The sequence below is a fragment of the Condylura cristata genome, unplaced genomic scaffold (genome assembly GCF_000260355.1).
Source record: "Condylura cristata isolate star-nosed mole 26May11 unplaced genomic scaffold, ConCri1.0 scaffold00032, whole genome shotgun sequence".
In the NCBI taxonomy this organism is placed as follows: Eukaryota; Metazoa; Chordata; class Mammalia; order Eulipotyphla; family Talpidae; genus Condylura; species Condylura cristata.
The window spans coordinates 3,544,710-3,563,075 of NW_004567133.1; the positions used below are offsets into that span (position 1 = coordinate 3,544,710).

At 39.4% G+C, this 18,366-nt stretch overlaps 1 protein-coding gene across 1 annotated transcript in view; it reads left to right on the forward strand.

Annotated features, from left to right (window-relative positions):
- The window catches only part of LMTK2 (lemur tyrosine kinase 2), an 85,095-nt gene that overhangs the window by 35,747 nt on the left and 30,982 nt on the right, over positions 1–18,366 (forward strand). Inside the window, exons 4-7 of the mRNA XM_012731995.1 lie at positions 574–647; positions 2,882–3,000; positions 4,604–4,691; positions 14,471–14,604. Of these exons, the coding sequence (XP_012587449.1) occupies positions 574–647; positions 2,882–3,000; positions 4,604–4,691; positions 14,471–14,604 (415 nt within the window). The remainder of the gene's footprint in view (positions 1–573; positions 648–2,881; positions 3,001–4,603; positions 4,692–14,470; positions 14,605–18,366) is intronic.

The following is an 18,366-nucleotide window of genomic DNA, read 5'->3' on the forward strand; positions in this document are numbered from 1 at the left end:
TTTAATCTCCTTAATTAAATTAATGAAGAACTTCTTTTAGCATTTCTGGAAGGGTTGGTATCCCGGCAACAGACTCACTTTTTTTTTTTTTTTTTTAATCTGGAACAGTCTTAGTTTCTCCATTATTGTTAGATAATTTACCAGATGTAGAATTCTTGGTTGCTGTTTCTTTTCTTTCAGCACGTTTTATGTCATCCCATTGCCTTCTGGCCTTCACGGTTTCTGATGAAAAACTAATTTTATTGAAGACCCTGTTTATGTGCTGATTGTTCTCTTGATGCTGTGGACTAAGTAAAGGCCAATGGACTGCGATTCATGGTTACAGCAGAGTAGTTGGATCAGAAAAGCAGTGCTAGGTTGAAGGAGTCAGGTTGGATACTTATTTAAAAACATTGTCAGTTTTAAAACTTGACACTGTATTGGCATTATTACTTTGAAAGACATGTTTTGTGCATTTATTCTACCTTTTTTTAGCCCAAATTTTTGTTAGTGTTTGTAGTTTATAGGTTATCTGTTTAATATTTTATTTCCAACAAATGCTATATTTAGTTCTTAATGTTCCTTTTCCTGCAGAAGGTTTGAAGTCTCAAGTTGCTCGGCACAGTCTGAACTATATACAGGAAATAGGAAATGGCTGGTTTGGAAAGGTAAAATGTTATCTACTTTCATTTTTCCTTCATAGTGGTACTGTTTGCAATTAAAAGCTAGTTAAGAATTATACGGTGGGACAGCCCACATTCACTCCAAGCACTGTAGTTCTCACTGAGTTTCCCCATCACCTGCTGGTGAAGCCAGATGGGAATGTGGGCTTTAACATTACCATATAAGTTTGTTCAAGGAATTTCTTATATTTACATATAGAGACTTTTAAATTGTTGGCATGAGAATAGTAAGAGGTGAAAAGAGACATGGAATATTAGAAGTCTAAAGTTAAATTATATTTTACTCCTTGTCCCCTGGCCCTTTTTCTCTTCCTGCTTCCCCTTATGGCCACACTGGAATTGTTGATAAATAGTCCTGTTATAATGAAAACCATCACAAAGGTTCAAAGGTTCAAGCTGTCCAGGACGAGAGTAGGAGTTGTGGTAGGGACAGGATGGTAGAAAAGTGGAATTATTCATGAAAACTGTGCACTTGTTAAGAGTGTTGAAGTAGGTGAGCTGAAAGTAAAAGGAGTGGTAAAGAAAGAGACGTGAAAAGCCGAGGTTTTGGGCATTATAACATTAATTACTAGCTGAGTCCAGGTCCATGGGAGTATTTGCTGAGATAGAGTTGTAGAAGATGTTATTGGAAAAGAAGCCAAAGGATGGAAAGTTGAAGGTGTTGAATGAATTATCTCTGCAGATGATGAACTCTGAGATGACAACAGTGGTGATGGTAGAGAGGGGTCATGAACCAGGTTGCCACAGTTAGTCCGCTATAATCTTTCGCATTTTTTTTTTTTTAAAGATTTATTTATTTATTCATACAGAACTGGGGTACAGGCCAGAGGCTCAGGGGTGGTGAGAGGCTTCACCAGAGACAGAGTGGGGAGCAGAACAGGCAGATCTATGAAGTACACTGCTGAGGGAAGCAGCGGGCGTGTCAGGAGAGGTCTGGCTCACCATGTGGTCTCCGGGGCAGGCGGCAGGCGGGAATCGAACTCATGCGGAAGTGGCTTCAGATTCTCAGTGCTGTGCTTTAACCCGCTGCGCCACCAGGGAGGGCCTCTTTCGCGTTTTTTAAGTTGATATTTGATACCTTGTGATTATTAAATGGCTTACTGTATATGGATAAGCTGGCTGTTTGAAACAAAGAATACAACTTACTAGAATTTTTTAATCTGTTCTTTTTGTTGTTGTCCTTATAGTCCTAATAGGCACAATTGAGTTCTGTTCTTAGTCAATTTCCAGGGCACTAAAATTAATCTGTTTTAGAAAAAATATAAAAACTAGTTTAAATTATTGTATTTTGAAGTGCCTTTGCATTGTCCTATGTTATATTTAATATTTCACCTGTTGTTTGCTCTTATATCAGGTAGCTGATTCTCATTTTGTATACTGTTAATTTCTGTGGAATATTTTTTCCTGTGTGTTTTTTTTTTTTAATTTTTTTTTAAAGATTTATTTATGCATACAGAACTGGGGTACAGGCCAGAGATGTGGAGGGTGAGAGGCTTCACCAGAGACAGAGTGGGGAGCAGAACAGGCAGATCGACGAAGTACACTGCTGAGGGGAGCAGCGGGCGGGTCAGGAGAGGTCTGCCGCGCCATGTGGTCACCTCCGGGGCAGGCGGGAGTCGAACTCATGCGGAAGCCGTCTTAGATTCTCAGTGCTGTGCTTTAACCCGCTGCGCCACCAGGGAGGGCCTTTTCCTGTGTGTTTTAACTGAAATTTTAGTACTGGCATAATTAGAATGCCATAAATTTTTAGAATTTTTAATAACTAAACTTTTTTTTTTAAGTGAGTTTATTTGTACATATTTTGTCAGTTTACTTTCTCGTATCTAGGGGACAAAATAACACAACTCAGCTAAGTGTTTCTGAGAAACATTTGTTTTGGGAAACTCAAGCCTTTTGAATTAAGTCTGAATTGAACTTACACATTGCTCTTCTATAACGTCATTGTGAATTTCCATGAAAGTATAAAATATTTTTAAATAAATAGAAACGATATGTGTATGTGTATTTGAACGTTGTAATGCCTTAAAATGGCCCTTTTACTAAAGGAAAAGTATTTTGAGTTTTCTAAGCTTTTTGTGAGGCAGGTTGTAGAATAATAGAAGGTTATCTGCTTTTGTTGCCTCATTTGTTTTCTAGATTCCATTTCCTTATAAATGAATAATACTGCTTTCTTTAGTGTTTTGGTGAAAGTGAGGTGAAAAACTGTGCTTTGCTTTTAGGTTCTCCTTGGAGAAATTTACACAGGCACTAGTGTAGCAAGAGTAATAGTGAAGGAGTTAAAAGCAAGTGCAAACCCAAAGGAACAAGACACCTTTTTGAAGAATGGAGAACCTTACTAGTGAGTAAACCTTCATTTCTGTCTGTGGCCTGTTGAAAATCCTTGATTAAAACTTATTTGGGATTTCCTCTTGTAAAATACATGATGTAAATAAAAGTCAGAGTTGGGTAATTTAAGACCTGAAGTGTCCAGGTTTCAAACAAAATAATTCATCATTCCAAGAACTCTGAAAACTGAAATAGAAAAAGTTAATCCTTCCTCCCCCACTCACACCTCCCTCTCCTACCTTCTAGCCTGCACACCATCCTACCATGCTCACCACCTCACAAACACTCTAACATGCCACTTGCTGAAATCAGCTTATACTGGTTCCCAACTATCTCTAGATCAGGTCCAGAATTCCCCATGTTACAGGGGGGAAAAAAACCCAAAACAGATACTAATACCAAGATGACAAAGGTTAGAATTATCTAACATGAGCTTTTATTTTATTTTCATATATCCCTGGGTGGGCATGAATGAGAAGAATTTTCAAGTATCATAAAAATACTTCAGTGAAAATTAAAATACAGCACCCTTGAAACAGACAAATATATACAGAGTTTCAGCAAACAAATAGAAGACATAAAGAAAACTTAAATGGAAATTTTCAAACTGAAAAATTTAATAACCAAAATAAAAAACTTCAGTGAATGAGTTCAGCAGACTGGTACATGTATACCATCCACTATTGCTCAGCAATAAAAAGGAACAAACTATTGATACATATAACAATTTGGATGATCTCAGGGGTAATAAGTGGAAAAATCAATCAGAAAGGACCATATACAGCGTAATCCCATTGATCTAATTTCAAAATGAGATTATTTACGTAATTTCTAATGAGAACATTAGAGAAATGGAAAACAGTAATGTTACTCGGGCTTAGGCATGATGGGAGTGGGTGACAGGGAGGTGTATTGACCAGAAAAGGGGGAGCATGGGGAGATCTTAGTGACGACGGGCTAGTTCTGTGGGGCTGATGATTGCGTGAATCTGTGCAGGTGACACCAGGACGCAGAGGTGTTACACTCACTGCATCCTGGTGTGGGTGCCCTGGTTTGCCCTACAGCTGTGCTAGACGTGACCAGCAGGAGAAGCTGGTTAGGAGCACGTCGGCCTCCTTACACTGTCTTTGCAGCTTCCTCGTAGTGCATAGTTGTTTCAAAGTTAAGTTTTTGTAAATGAAAAACTATTTTGGCATGTACGTTCTTTTCTACTTTATTTTTGATAAAATATTTTCTGAAAAGTGTTAGCATACCGTGGAAATGTATGGAAGTCATATACAAGCTAGATAGCCCAAAGGAATAACTGAGACATTGGTAGATGAAATCATGTGCTTATTGAACGTACTTCTTTTAAGTGCCATTCCAAAATGATGTCTATTAATTACTGAAGTTAAACATTCTTGTTTTTATGTTGTGAAATTGTTTGCCTGATGGATTTTAATTTTTAGTGATTGGATAAGTTAGTATATGAATGATAAATATTAATAGTAATGTGCTCTTTTTATTTTGTTGTATTTAAATCATTATTAATGTTAAAATTTGGACGCCTGTTTGAATAATTTTACTCGTATGCTCCCAGATGAAAAATATTATGCTTTTTTTTTTTTTTTAACTAGTATTCTTCAGCATCCAAATATTCTTCAGTGTGTTGGACAGTGTGTTGAAGCAATTCCTTATCTTCTGGTGTTTGAGTTCTGTGACTTGGTAAGTTTTTATTAGAAATTGAAGTTCAAGCTTTCAGAAAGCTATGCCGAATGAGTCTTTTCAAACATGTTTTCATTTGAAGGACTTTATGACATATTAATACATTTTCTTTGATAATAGTTTTTTTTAACTTGTTTTTTTTTCTACTCCATCCCCATGATAAGCTAGATACATTTAAGCATATTTGTCTACACTTATGATTAAAATTAGATGTGCAGAGATTAACAAAATGCTGTAATCAGATTATATGGCAGTGCCAGAGCTTAGACTTATGCTTGCCTTTCCTGAGAGCTTAAGGTCATAACTTCAGTGAAGCATTTGGAAATACTTTCTCCGTGGAAAGTCCTTACCTATAGAGTACCCTTGCTCTAATCAGATTTTTAAAATAGTGATTATGACATTTGTATTCTTAATTAGAGGACTTATTTCTTAGCCTAAAATTAATACCTTGTTTCTCAATATTATTCGTGGAGATTTACAGTTGGAAAGATTGTTCTTTGTGCAAGTGTCTATTTATGAACAGATAAGCAAAATGTGGTCTGTCCACAGAGTGGAATATTATTCAGCGTTAGAAAGGAAGGAAATGCTGGTACATGCTACAGTATGAAATGAACCCTGAGGATATTATGTTAAGTGAAATGGACCAGTCATAAAAAGACAGATATATGATTCTACTTTATGAGATAGTTACAGCAGTCAGAGACTGAATGTACAGTGGTGGTTGCTAAGGACTGGGGGGAGGTAGCTTTTAATGGTGTGGAGTTCCAGTTTGGATGATAGCTGCACAACAGTGTGGATGTATTTAACACTGCTAAACTGTACACTTAGAACTGGTTACAATGGCCATTGTGTGTTAGATGTTCTTTACCTCAATGAAAAAACCATTGATAATTACCTACTGGCAATTAAGGTGTTATGCTATAGTGATGGCTATAGAAAAAGACCAGCTAAGTAGAGAGGCATCATTCAAGGTCCAGAGGCCCAAGGCCAGTCACCCAAGATTACTAATTGTATCACAGTGAGAGGATGACTGCCCCCACATTTTTAGTTGGTTGGGAGCTATCGAATGAACATCACCTTTCAGTCATCAGCAGTGATCATGCTCGTAGATAGCATCTTATAAGTGGAAGGGAGAGAATTTGTTTAAGTAGTTCCATATAAGATAGAATTATCAGTCTGTTTTGAACAGTACTTAATCGTAGTTTTATGAAAGGAGATGGAAACTCTGAGTGAGTTTGGTAGCAGTACTGTGACTTGTGATGCTAGTGGTGTAGGTGTCTGAACTGAGTTGACGGATCCCTGCAGGGTGTTGCATAGAACTTACTGCCAAGGTGGTGCTTAGTGTTAATATCAAGTCAATGAGATTGGTTTTGGTTAAGGATCGCTTGTTTAACATAAAAATGTATGTGCACCTGTTAAGTACAAAGATATATACTAGTGTTCTGAAGAGGGCAGAGGTGAGTAATGCCATCCCCAGCTTTTCTGCCTGTAGAGCCAGATGGTCTGCCCTCTGCCCTTACTCAACTTTGTTCCTTGCTTATGTCTCATCTTGGAAAATTACCTCATTTCCTTAAGTCTCATTTGAGCTGTCAGTAAAGCAGGGAAATAATGCCTGAATAAGATGATGAATATAAATTCTGAGCACATATAAATGCTTAGTAATGCCTAAGTGTTCAGAAAGTGGTAATTATTTTCATTACGTTAATCACAATTATCAAATGAAGGTTAGAGTAGTATAAATAAAGCAGGTCCTCAAGTATCATCGTGGCTCAGTATTGTTTCCTTATAATATTAATGAGAGAAGACCAAAACTCCGATCCATATTAAATGATATGGTGTTATTTGAGGCCCTGTTTTCGTTGAATATTGTTTCAGTGAGAATAAAAGTTTATAGGAATGTATGTGAGCCTGGTGAATGAGGACTAACTGCACAGAGATTTTCATTAGGATTACTCAGGAAGACTTTGCAAAGGAAGTGGTATTTGATTCAGGTGTTTGAAGAGTGGTTGGGTGGGCTTTCTTCAGGCAGAAAAGGAGAGTAGAACAGCAAGGCAGGTAGGGAAACCCAATAGCATGTGTATGTGGGGGGGGCAACAACACATGACCCAGTGGGGGTGGGGAGTGGGTGGGTGCAAGGTCAGTCAGAAGAGTGAATAGCTGAGAGATCACTGGAGATCAGGCTATACGCTGAGGCGATGGAGGGAAGCATGTAGATTAAACTTTATTCTCAATCTTTTCTCAAGAATCAGCAGCCCCATTGTCACCTGACTTGGAAGCAAGAGATGATGATACTTTGTTTGCAAGATGCATTCTTAAATGGAGCGTACAGCTTTCCTTTGTGATGTTCAGTTGATAAGACAGTGACTGATTTCTGAAAGAAATTAGCAGTGATAAAAATCATGAAGAGTCAGTAAGGTTTAGGATAGTGGGCTCTTGATGCTGGAAGGCACCTTGGCTGCTACCCATGAAGGAGAGTAAGGAGGGGAAGGCTCGAGCCTCTCTGTTCCAGGCCTTGTGCAGGGTGTCTGATATGTGTTAACTCATTTAATGAGTTTTCTTGAGAACCCTATGAGTTAGGTGTCAGTGACTTCATTGCAGATTAGAAAACTGAGACTGAGAGGTAAAGGGAGTCATTGAAGAATTAGCCCAGGTCTTTGACTTCCTGCCCATTCTTTCTTTGTCCAATGAATTGACTTGCCCTTAAATGACAGTTGATTGCTTGAGACTGGGGACTAAGGCCTGGGGCCTTTCCTCTATGGAGTCTTCATGTTTCCCTCATGTCTGTGGATTTTCTCTAGGGACCCTGGTCTGCTTCCACGTTGTAAAGATGTCATGTGAGGTTCATTGTTCCCAGGTAAATGTGGGGGTGTGTTCCCTGCAGTCAAGGACATCCTGTCCAGGATTGGTGCTCACCTTGTCCCTGAGCTGCCAGAAGAGATTCCAGTCACCCTTGATCCAAAACTGGAATAAATGGGTTAGAAAAGGAAAGAATGAATTAATATAAATGATTGTTGTATATTAGAAGTATTTGGAGCCCTTATTTAGAAGTTTGATGATGTTTTTGTGGCCAGAAATATGCTGGAGGACCATAACTCCTGTCTATTTCATTCTCTGGTAAATTTGGTTTCATTGATTATTTCATTTAAAATCATAGTTTTCAAAGAACATACCAAGGAATTGCTGTACTCTTACAGTGATTTAATACTTACATATTTTTTTCCACTAGTGAAAAGCCTCCATTTTAGAGTTAACCTTTTGTACAGAAAATGCCTAATTGAGGCCCTCTCTGGTGGTGCAGTGGATTAAAGCACAGCACTGTGAAGCTATCACAGCCACTGCAGCACGAGTTCGATCCCCGGCCAGGGTGCTGACCCACATGACGTGGCAGACCTCTCCTGACCCACCTACTGCTCCCCTCAGCAGTGTTTTTCAGTACATCTGCATGTTCTGTTCCCCACTCTGTCTCTGGTGAATCCTCTCACCCTGTACCTCTGGCCCACCCCAGTTCTGTATGCATAAATAAATAAATCTTTAAAAAAAAAAAAAAGAAAATGCCTAATTGATGGCATGTCATCTTTACAAATGTATTGGTTAAACCCATGCACCAGAGCCCCTTTAGGATTAGGCATGGGCTTGTGTAGAAAGAGAAGACGACATGAATTACAGTGGAACAGAAGTGCTTGTGAGCAGTGGGCCCTGACTCAGCCAGATGCTTATGCTGCAGGAGGAAGATTATGGTTATCAGGCTTGATGAGAGTGGGGTAGGCTGGCTGCATGAAAAAGGTACTTGCTCTGGCCTGAGGTGCCATACCCTGGCTCTTTGCTTTATCCCCTGGCCCACTGTGATAAGGCCCTTCCTAGTCCCTGGTGCTTGCTTCTCCCACTTTGCTTTCCTGGGGTTGGTTACTTCTTGGCATTGCTCCGACTGCTCTGTATTTCTCTCCTGTCACTGTAGGTATGGGTCATTACTGCTAGAGCCTCCAGATCAAACCTGGAGTTGGTGCTCAGGGCCTGCATGCGGTGAGAACAGTGTGCAGCCCCAGTGTGCTAGGAGCTGACTAGGAGCCTGCCACTGTCTATAACTGCACTTTCCAGGACAATAGCTCCAGGCACAGGTGGCTACTGAGCACTGAAAGCATGGCTGTTCTAAATTATTATGCTATGAAGTTTACAATGCATATCAGATCTGAGGACTTTAGTGCCAAAAAATTAAATATCTTAATTTTAAAATGTTGATTATGTGTCAGTATGGTACTATTTTGGACACACTGGGTTACATACATGCATTATTAAAGTTGCCATGTTTCGTATTATGACTTTGCTATTGCTGCTAAAAATTTTAAAAATAAATATGTGGCTTGCATTATATCTCTGTTGGCTAGTGTTTGTCTCTAATGTACCTGGGGAATGCATTGCATCTAAGTGACAATGTGCTGAAGGAGATTTTTTTAGTCTTCTAGATTCCCTATTCTTGAAGTAGAAGCTATTGCATTTGCTGATTACAGAGATAAAACTTACAAAGGAATCACTTAGGTTTTACTTAAAGTAAAACATTTTTCTTTGTTAACTGTCTTTGGTTAGCTTTAATACGCAAAGTAATGAAATACTAAAATTAATTAGAGGCCCAATAAAATTTTGACATTACACACTTACTGTTGTAAGACCACTAAATTAAAATATGATGAAACTACGTTGGAAAAAAAATGGTTGTCCAAACTTTAATTTGAGGCATCATTTAGATTGTCTCAGTAAGTTTTTCTTTTTTTTTTCTCCCACTCACTAAGCACTTACTTGTCAAACTTTGCTGTCTAGGTTCTAGGGGTGCATTTAAAAAGTAGACAGAGGCTCAGTCTTATACAACTTGGTTTCTAGTTGGAGAGGCAGCGGGTAAACAAATGAAATGCCAGGTAGGGTCCAGGTAGGATTCTAAGCAGTGGAGTGTCTTGATTTGATTCATGTTTTTTAAAAATCCACTTTGGCTGCTCTGAGGAGAAGCCTAAAGGCCATATAGGAGCTCCTGGTTAACCCACATAAGATAGGGTGGTGTCTGGGAGTTGCATAGCCACTATGGTATCAGTGAAAGTAAGTCTGATTCTGAATTTAGAGATCCAGGACTCAATATGAGTTAGATGTGGGAGTGTAGAGAGAGAAAACTCAAGAAGTAACTAACATCTGTTGTTTTGGTCAGAGCCACTGGGAAAATAATTTCTTGATGCCTCCTGAGAAAGAATGGATTGGTTTGAGCTGCCTGTTAAGAGCTTCCAGGAAGGGTATCAAATCAGCATTTGTCAGATGAGTCTGGGGAGTTCAGGCCAGAGAAATCTGAGTGATGGAATTTCCATCACTGAAGTTAAATAAAATTGCCGGGGAATGCGTGTCACTGTGTGACAAGGACCAAGGACAGAGCCCAAGTGTCTCAGCACTTACCCATCCAGAAGAAGAGGATGATCAGCAAAGTGGGGGGGACCTTAGATCCAGGAGACTGGTGGAGAAGGAAGGAGTGGGGCCATCACCTCGTGAGGCTCATCAGGTGCATTTGACATCAGTGATGGCCCTGTGGGGAAGCAGCAGCAGCAGACATGGGTTCCTGAGAGTGGGAGGCTGAGGAGGACCAGGCAGAACAGTCCAGGCTTTTGAGTTTATGTGTGAAGAAGAGAAGAGGAGATGGGATGGTAGTGGGAGAGGAGTGGTGTGGAAACAGAGGGAGCTGGTTTGGTTTTTTGTTGGATTTACTTGGGAGGTATTTCAGCATGAGAGCGGGGGGGGGGTGAGCTTAATGAAGTAAGACTCATAGTAATAGAAGAAAATGTGTAAAGACGTAAGTATCAATGTGGGGAGCTCAAGCGGTGATGAGAATATTAGACATAGAACTTGTGGGAGTTAAACAACCCGGCTGGGAGGAAGGGTAATGGGACAGGCTACACAGGGAAGTTCTGCCTATGTGACTTACAATTTTTTCAACCTGTCTTTTTTTAAAGATTTACTTACTTATGCATACAAGAACTGGGGTACAGGCCAGAGCTGTGGGGTGGGGAGTGAGAGGATTCACCAGAAATAGAGTGGGGAGCAGAACAGGTGGATCTACTGAAATACACTGATGAGGGGAGCATCGGGCAAGGCAGAAGAGTTTGGCTGCACTGTGTGGGTCAGCTCCCTGGCTGGCTGGAGAGTGAACTCCTGCTGCAGTGGCTGTGGATAGCTTCATAATGTTACGCTTTAACCCCTTGCGCCATCAGGGAGGCCCCTCTTTTACACTTTTATTCAAATTTTTGTTTAAAAATTCAGATTTCCCCCCAGATCATCCTATTAAACATCAGTGAGTAGCTTTTCAGTTACAAAGCTGCTTACTTGTTTTGTCTTTATATAAAATCAATTCACTGCTCTCAGTGTCCTGCAAAAAAGCTGGATAAGACTCTCATGTTGGAATTTGAGAAGAGACCTGTTAATAAACCCATTTAAAGGGCTTAGATAACCCATTCTTAACGAGTTTCCAAGTTGCTGGTCTGTTCGGAGTTTCTAGTATAGCAGTTTGCTGCCATCTAGTGTCATCAGTTTTTCTTGTTACGTTTTTTGGATGGCATGGGGAAGATCTGAGAAATTGTTGAGACTTGAATAAAGGATTATTGTAATTCAGAATACATTGTTGGGCTTCATTGGTGGTTTAGGGGTTAAGTCTCAGTTCTGTTACCCTGAGGCCTGGGTTTGACCCCTGGCCAGGAAGTTAACCCACATGGTCAGCAGACCCCTGCTATCTTTCCTGCTGCTCCCCACTTTGTCTCTGGTGACTCTAATCCCCGCCTCCCCACCTCTGGCCTACACCCAATTCTATGCAAAAAATAAAAAATTTTAAAAGTGCTAATAATAGATTAGAGGCTTTGGAAATGAGCTCTAAATACGCATGCCCCTCCTCCATGCCTCTGAAATGGATAAACAATTCTTGAACATACATATTTGCATGATTATCTGAATATTTTCTCAGACTGAATTTCTAGAAGTAAAACCATTGAGACAATCAGAATACATTGTTATTTTTGTTTTCTTTTTCTTTAAATAATGGACCAAAGAAATAATTCCTGTGTACTAAGTACCATTAATACATGAATAGGTCAGATAGCCAAATATGGCTTTGTCTGCATTTGAATTTCTTTTAATGCTTTCTTATATAAACAGTAATATGAACTTTTTTTGCTGATTTTTCTTTTAAACTATGATACCAGGAACAGAATTCTAGAAACTGACCTTTCTAGAACATAACCCTGGTTCCTATGCAATCCTTTAAGTCTCATCCACAAGAAATGACTAGGGTCCTAAGTAATCATTGACGACACGTCTCCAGGGTTAGAGATGTATCTGCTTCAGTTGCGCACTTTCATCTCATTGAAGATGGGGAGTGGACTCTGGTTTTTGCCAACCTAGAAATTTAGGACATTAACAGTCTTAAGCAAAATCCCTTTCTGTTTTTGTTTATTCTATTTTATCTTCTAATGGAACTTAAAGAGTGAAATATTTGGAGAAGAGCTATTTTAAGAAGTGTACGTAAGCTTTAGAATATGCTTTAGATAACCTTGAAAAGAAACCCACACCCAGTCTCATTTCTCTGCCTTCACGGCCAAAGTCACTTGTGGAAGAATGTTCATGGTGTGCCAGCAGCTTCTTGTGTTCAGAACTGGCAAGATGCAGCACAGTATGCTCCTACTATTGTGTGAGTAATTTTTCTTTAGATGGATATTGCAGGAAAGGGGTTGGGCAAGTGGATTGAAGTTATTGTTGTTTCTTTGGTAATGTAAGCTAATTATTTTTAGATTCAGTTTCCAAATGGGCTACCTTATGAAAATCTCATTAGCCAGTAGGCCTGGAACCTTTTGCTGGGATTTTTCTTGGTTAATGTAATTGTCATACAAATATTTCTTGATTCCCACCATCCCCATGTTGGAACTGAGCCTGTGGGAGAGGTGGGTTGAGGTGGAGAGGGACATATATATTTAAAAGGGAAAAAAAAATGTCTGTTTCTGATTTAGGTGGACAGTGGGAACAAAAGGAGAAAACACCATGTTTGGAAAGAAATAAGACAATAGTGATGGGCAGGGGGAGGAGGTGGTGGTCACAGGTTGATCTTGAGGGAACAGTTACTGTCCTGGCAGAGAGGGAGGCTTCATTGCTTTTGGGAGAATCCTGCAAGTCCTGTAGTTCTGTCATGTTTGTATAGGTCATTCTTTTTTTTTTTACTTTTTATTTTTGCATGGAAGAACTGGGGTACAGGCCAGAGGTGTAGGGGGTGAGAGGATTCACCAGAGACAGAATGGGGAGCAGAACAGGTGGATCTGCTGAAATACACTGCGAGACAGGGCCGTGAGCCCTGTGGGTCAGCTCCTGGCTGGGGAATGAATTTGTGCTGCAGTGGCTGGTGATAGCTTGATAGCACTGTCTTTAACCCCTGTGCTACCAGAGAGGACCCTATAGTTCATTATTATAAAACCAATCGATCTGATCATCATACTAGTTTAATTCAGTTGCTAAATAGAATTTTCTTAACAAATTTGTAAATTGAAGAGAAGTGTAGTACTAGCATTTAACAGCACTGTGGTCTTGGGCAAATTTCTTAACCTCCCTACACTCCATCCCACATCTGGAAAAGGTTTTTGAGGTAAAATTTTTTGAGGTAACCAGTGTGAAAACCTTTAGCATAATGCTTGGCATGCTGCTGAGAGGCTCATGGGAGTGATTATTAGCATTAGCATTATCCTTTCATATAAAGAACACTGAATCTGGGAATGAGAACAAACTTAGATTCTTGGAGCAACCCTATAAGTTATGTTAGAATAAACTTAGATTTAAATGTGAACAGATGTTGGCAAAGGAATATTCTAAATTTTATTCTTTGAAGAATTTGATAAAATTGTCATCTGGTAACAGTTCAGAACTGTAGTATGTTCGTTAATTGGCCAAAGAAAACGTTCTCAGGTGACTTACTGATTCAGACATATAGAAAACCAAAAGCTTAATTTGGAATTAAGTTGTAACAGTAATCTTTAATCATATGATAAGGAGAATGTGGAAGATTTTATTTCCCCAAAACAGACATCCTGTTGTTATAACCCATCCAAACTTGCAGTATTAAATTAAAGTCAAAAAATAAAGACATGATAGCATAGGGAGGTCAGGGTAGCCAGGGAGCCCAGCTTTTAATTGAATGTACGTCAGTGCATACAGATGAATTTGCTCATTTTCCTTCCCATTCTGCTCTCCTCTAAATAGACTAACTGCAGATCTTCCCGGAATGGCTGGAACGTTCTCCTTATGGTGAACTGTGGGCGGCACACACCCTGGGGAAGCTGGCAGACCTGGGAGTTGTTCCCGGCACTAAACGAGCTTGCCCTCCTTTCCACCTGTTTTCCTTCTTTTCTCTCATTGCCCATTGCTCAGAGCCTTTCTGGTGTGATGTCTGACCACCTCTGGAATCCTGTAGGCAGCAAGTGGCACCATATCCCTAATTTTCATGTCATCTCTTAGTCACCCAGAAATTCGTATACTTCCACACTTAAGTTGTGCATCATTGCAAAGTGATTCCCTTTTAGTTTTGTTTTACATGTATTTACATACAACAAAGATAAACTATATATAAATTTGTTGGAATTACTTTCAGTAAGTTGAGACTTGTTCAGAGATTCTTTGGTAAACTCAAATTTCTATTAACAATTAAGGTCAACAAGGCACATCTTCAATAGACAGTTTATTCATGGAGTTCCCTTTTGGACACTAAACTGACCTGATTTTTGCAGGGTGACCTGAAAGCTTACCTGCGCAACGAGCACGAGCACCTGAAGGGGGACTCGCAGACCATGCTGCTGCAGCGGATGGCGTGCGAGATCGCAGCGGGGCTGGCCGCCATGCACAAGCTGCACTTCCTGCACAGGTGGGTCCCTTGGGCGGAGGTGCACCTCACACTTACCGATGTGCAGCCCAGACAGGGTTCACGGAGGGCTTCAGGACAGGTGTCACATCCCCTCAGAGTTCATAAAACTCAGAATGGCCCAGTATCAAAATAAGGATTGAGTTGGGCTTCGTTTTAATCAGTACCAGGGAACAGATTGTTTTAATACAGCCTATGGTCTGGAAATTACTTCCAGAACTTTGCAAAATGTAAAAAATGGTATATTCCTCAATGTTAACAGTCCCAGGTTATCCTGTGACCTCTGTTGGTATGACCTTTACTTGTCACAATAGCTTTAGGCTGATCTAGTCATGAGTGTCCCCTTGTATTCTGTTCACATCTTGAGAAAGAAAAGGAGGTCTGAGGGCTAATGTTATCTGTCACCTTTTTGTATGCGATCTCAGCATTGGCTTCAGACCAGCACCCTGAGAGGCCTGCCTCCATGCCAAGGGCTTGCAGGTGGTCGAGGCACAGAGGGTGATAGAACATGTATGTGTTGAAACACTTCAGTTCCTAACTGAATAGCACTGGTTTTTGGAGTACATTGTATTTTGTTGAGAGCTTTGAGTCCTGTCTGTGAAGATGGTTCAGTGAACCCAAAAAGAAGGTTCCTGCTTATTTTCTTCTAGTCTTTTAGCTCTGGGTATATTTAAAATATTTTTCAGACCTCTCAAGAAAGTGCATAGTGTCTCTTCAGTTGGTTTTAATTAAGTCATTTAGCTCTTAACAATCCAAAGGCTTGAAAAGAAACACCCGTGTGCATTGGCGTACAGGGACATCTATGAAGTATTTTTAAAAATACAGGTTACAAAGGAATTTATTTATAGTATATATTATCCATTTTTTTAAATGAGAGAAAAAAATTGGTTATATCTGTGTGTGTGTGTGGGGGGGTTGTCTATGTGCAAGAGAGGGCAGAAGAAAGCTACCTAAGAGATTCTCAGAATTACTTCAAGGTGGAGAAAAAGAAACACTTTGATATTTCTCTTACATATCTCTATCTTGGTTGACTTGTGTAATGAACAATTATTCTAGTGAAATGCTTTTTAAAAGATGCAAAATTTTAGGTTTCTTAGGCCTAAGGCAGAATTCCTTATGCAAAATTTCAAAATATGAGTAATCTTAAGTTTCATATTTAATCTCATATATTTGTACTGTTAATCTTTTGTAAAACACAGATGATTATTACCTAATATACTTGGTTTAAGAGTTTTCAGATTTTGGAGAATGGAGTGTTCAAAAAAAGTATGTCAGTAGCATAAAGTCATCAAAGGTAGCAAAGAATTGTTTACTTCCATTTGTTTTGACTCCTATATAAAGAATTAGCAAAGATGTCAGAATGAATGTTATTTTCCTGTGAATTTTTTGGGTTAAGTTTTACTTAAAATCTTCTAAACTTAGAGCAAAAATAGATAAGTCATCTGGTTTGAATTTTATTCTGGTACAAAAATTCAAGGTTAGAAACTTCTTGAAACCTAACAACTGTTTCATTTTCTTTTAAAAAGTAGCCATATTTTATGTAAAATTTTTGTTTAGGGCAGAATTTTGTACTTTCAATTATTTTGTCGGTCATACACCATATAGTATATTTTTAAGTTGGAATTTAGAATGTATCTTTACTGACTCAAAATCAGATTTTCTGTGTTGGTTGAAAAGAGGGCAGCCCACACTGTCCAAAGAAAGCCTGTTAGCTGTGTATGGAAGCTAACCTAGTAAAGTTCCCCCAATTAGAAAGAGTGTGCTTATTGTTCAAGAGGAGACTTCCGCCTGAGTCTTAGGCAGCTTGCATTTCCCAGGCTGTGCACATGACATCTGTGAAGGCCACGTAAACAGCAGTGGCTGCCAGTTTGTTGCATTCCTGCTGTGCTGGCCAAAAGCCTGGGACTTCCTGTCCTCAGCCTGTCACTCTTCCCGAGCAGCACCAATGTGCTGCCCCCAGGTCCCTGCAGTGAACTAAGTGCAAAAGAGAGCTGTAGACAGTGTGGACGTTGTGGAGGTAGCTGGAGACCTGTGACAGTGGCTTTGAGGAATATCCAGGAGCCAGTTGTACACAAAAGAATCTCTTGAGGATTCACCGAGTTTTAAAGTTAAAGTTACCTTCTGCTGGAAACATTGAGGTTACTGAGTTATCCAGTGCACTGGGTATTGATTTATAACAGGTGTCATTTTGTATTATGTTTTCTTAAGTAGTGCCTCAGGTATCCATGCTGTGAAGTGCGTGTCTTCCTGCTAACTGACGTGTGCTGCACCTCTAGCTTGAGTGTTTCTTACAGTCAGTGAATTGTTAGGGGATTTTACTAATTGGCATATGTGTAAAATCTTAGATTATATATTTTAGAATTCCTTCTAATGTTTTCCATTTTAAAATTTGTCAGTGAAGAAAAAAATTTGTGTCTGGCAATAAATATTATACTATTGCTTTAATATTTTTGGTCATTCAAAACAAAGCCATAGGTAGCATCTGACACCTGGTGATATTAAGTGAAAAAAGACACCACTGTACTAACATCATTTTGATTTCATGATGAAAACCTAAGAATTTTCCTTAAATAGGCTTTGGAATTTGACTCTTTAAAATTCTGCACTCAACATGTGTAAACAGAGAAGAAAGAATGAGCATCTGTCATGTTACTCACCTGGTTTAGCCCTTGTTCTTCAGTTGTAAAATCTCCATAATAGTGCCGAATTCTTACTGTGTGGATTCAATGAAGCCCTAAAGCTTGCATTATAGTATCTGATCCAGTAAAAGTAGGGGAGGAAGGAGAAACAGGAAAAAAACTATGATAAATGGGGCTGGCCTTGTCTTTTAGAGTTTCTAGCTTCCTTCCCTTTTTTATTTTTGCATTTGTTTTGATATTTAATTAAGATAATTTACAATTAATTGATGAAGTCTGCAAAGTTGAATACTCTCTGTAGATGAGGTAAGGGAAGAATTGTATTTTGAATCAAGGCAAAATTCCCAGGTTATGCTCTTGCTTGCTGGGTAGTTAAAACATGTATTCACATTTGTCAGCAGCATCCTTTGTTCCAAGCTTTGCAGAGCTCTCTATGAATAGTTATTTAATACTGAGGACAGCCTTTAAGAGCCTGAGGCAGTCACTAGGTTGTAAACTCTATTTGGCAGCTGAAGGTATTGATGGTCAAAACGGTGAGCAATTTGTCTGTCTTAGCCACTAACTTGATGAACAGTTTAAGCCTGACTTGTGAGCTTGTGCGCTTACCCTTTGTATTGTTCTACACAGTGGGTGCTGCCATTAGATATCCAGTAACCATGTGTAGGCCTTTAGAAAGAGAAGTTACTTTTGTCTGGTAGAAATCAAAGCGGTGGCATTTTAGTTTTCTTTGAAGAATGGGCATAAAATGGAGAACATAGGAAATTAGGAAATTGCTAGAGAAGGAAGTAACAAGAATGTGTAAAGTGGGAGAGAAAAAAGAAAGAAGGTTTTAGGGAAATATCAAGTAGTCTAGTTTAACTGGAACAGAAGATGCATTCAGGGAAATAGTGGAAGATAAGAGTAGAGAGGTTGCCTGATGCCCCTTTATAGAGGGCCTGAGATGCAGCCTTTGGGCTTCATTTGGTCGGTAGTGGGGTCCATCACGAGACCCATGTGCACATCCATGCATCTGCTGACCACTTTTGCAGTGTGGTTTAGGATGGTTCGTGAGAGAAGGTTTTATTGACAAAACTGAATAGCAGTTTATATAGGGTCATTGTCCCTGAATGCTTTTTTATTTTCTCTTGCA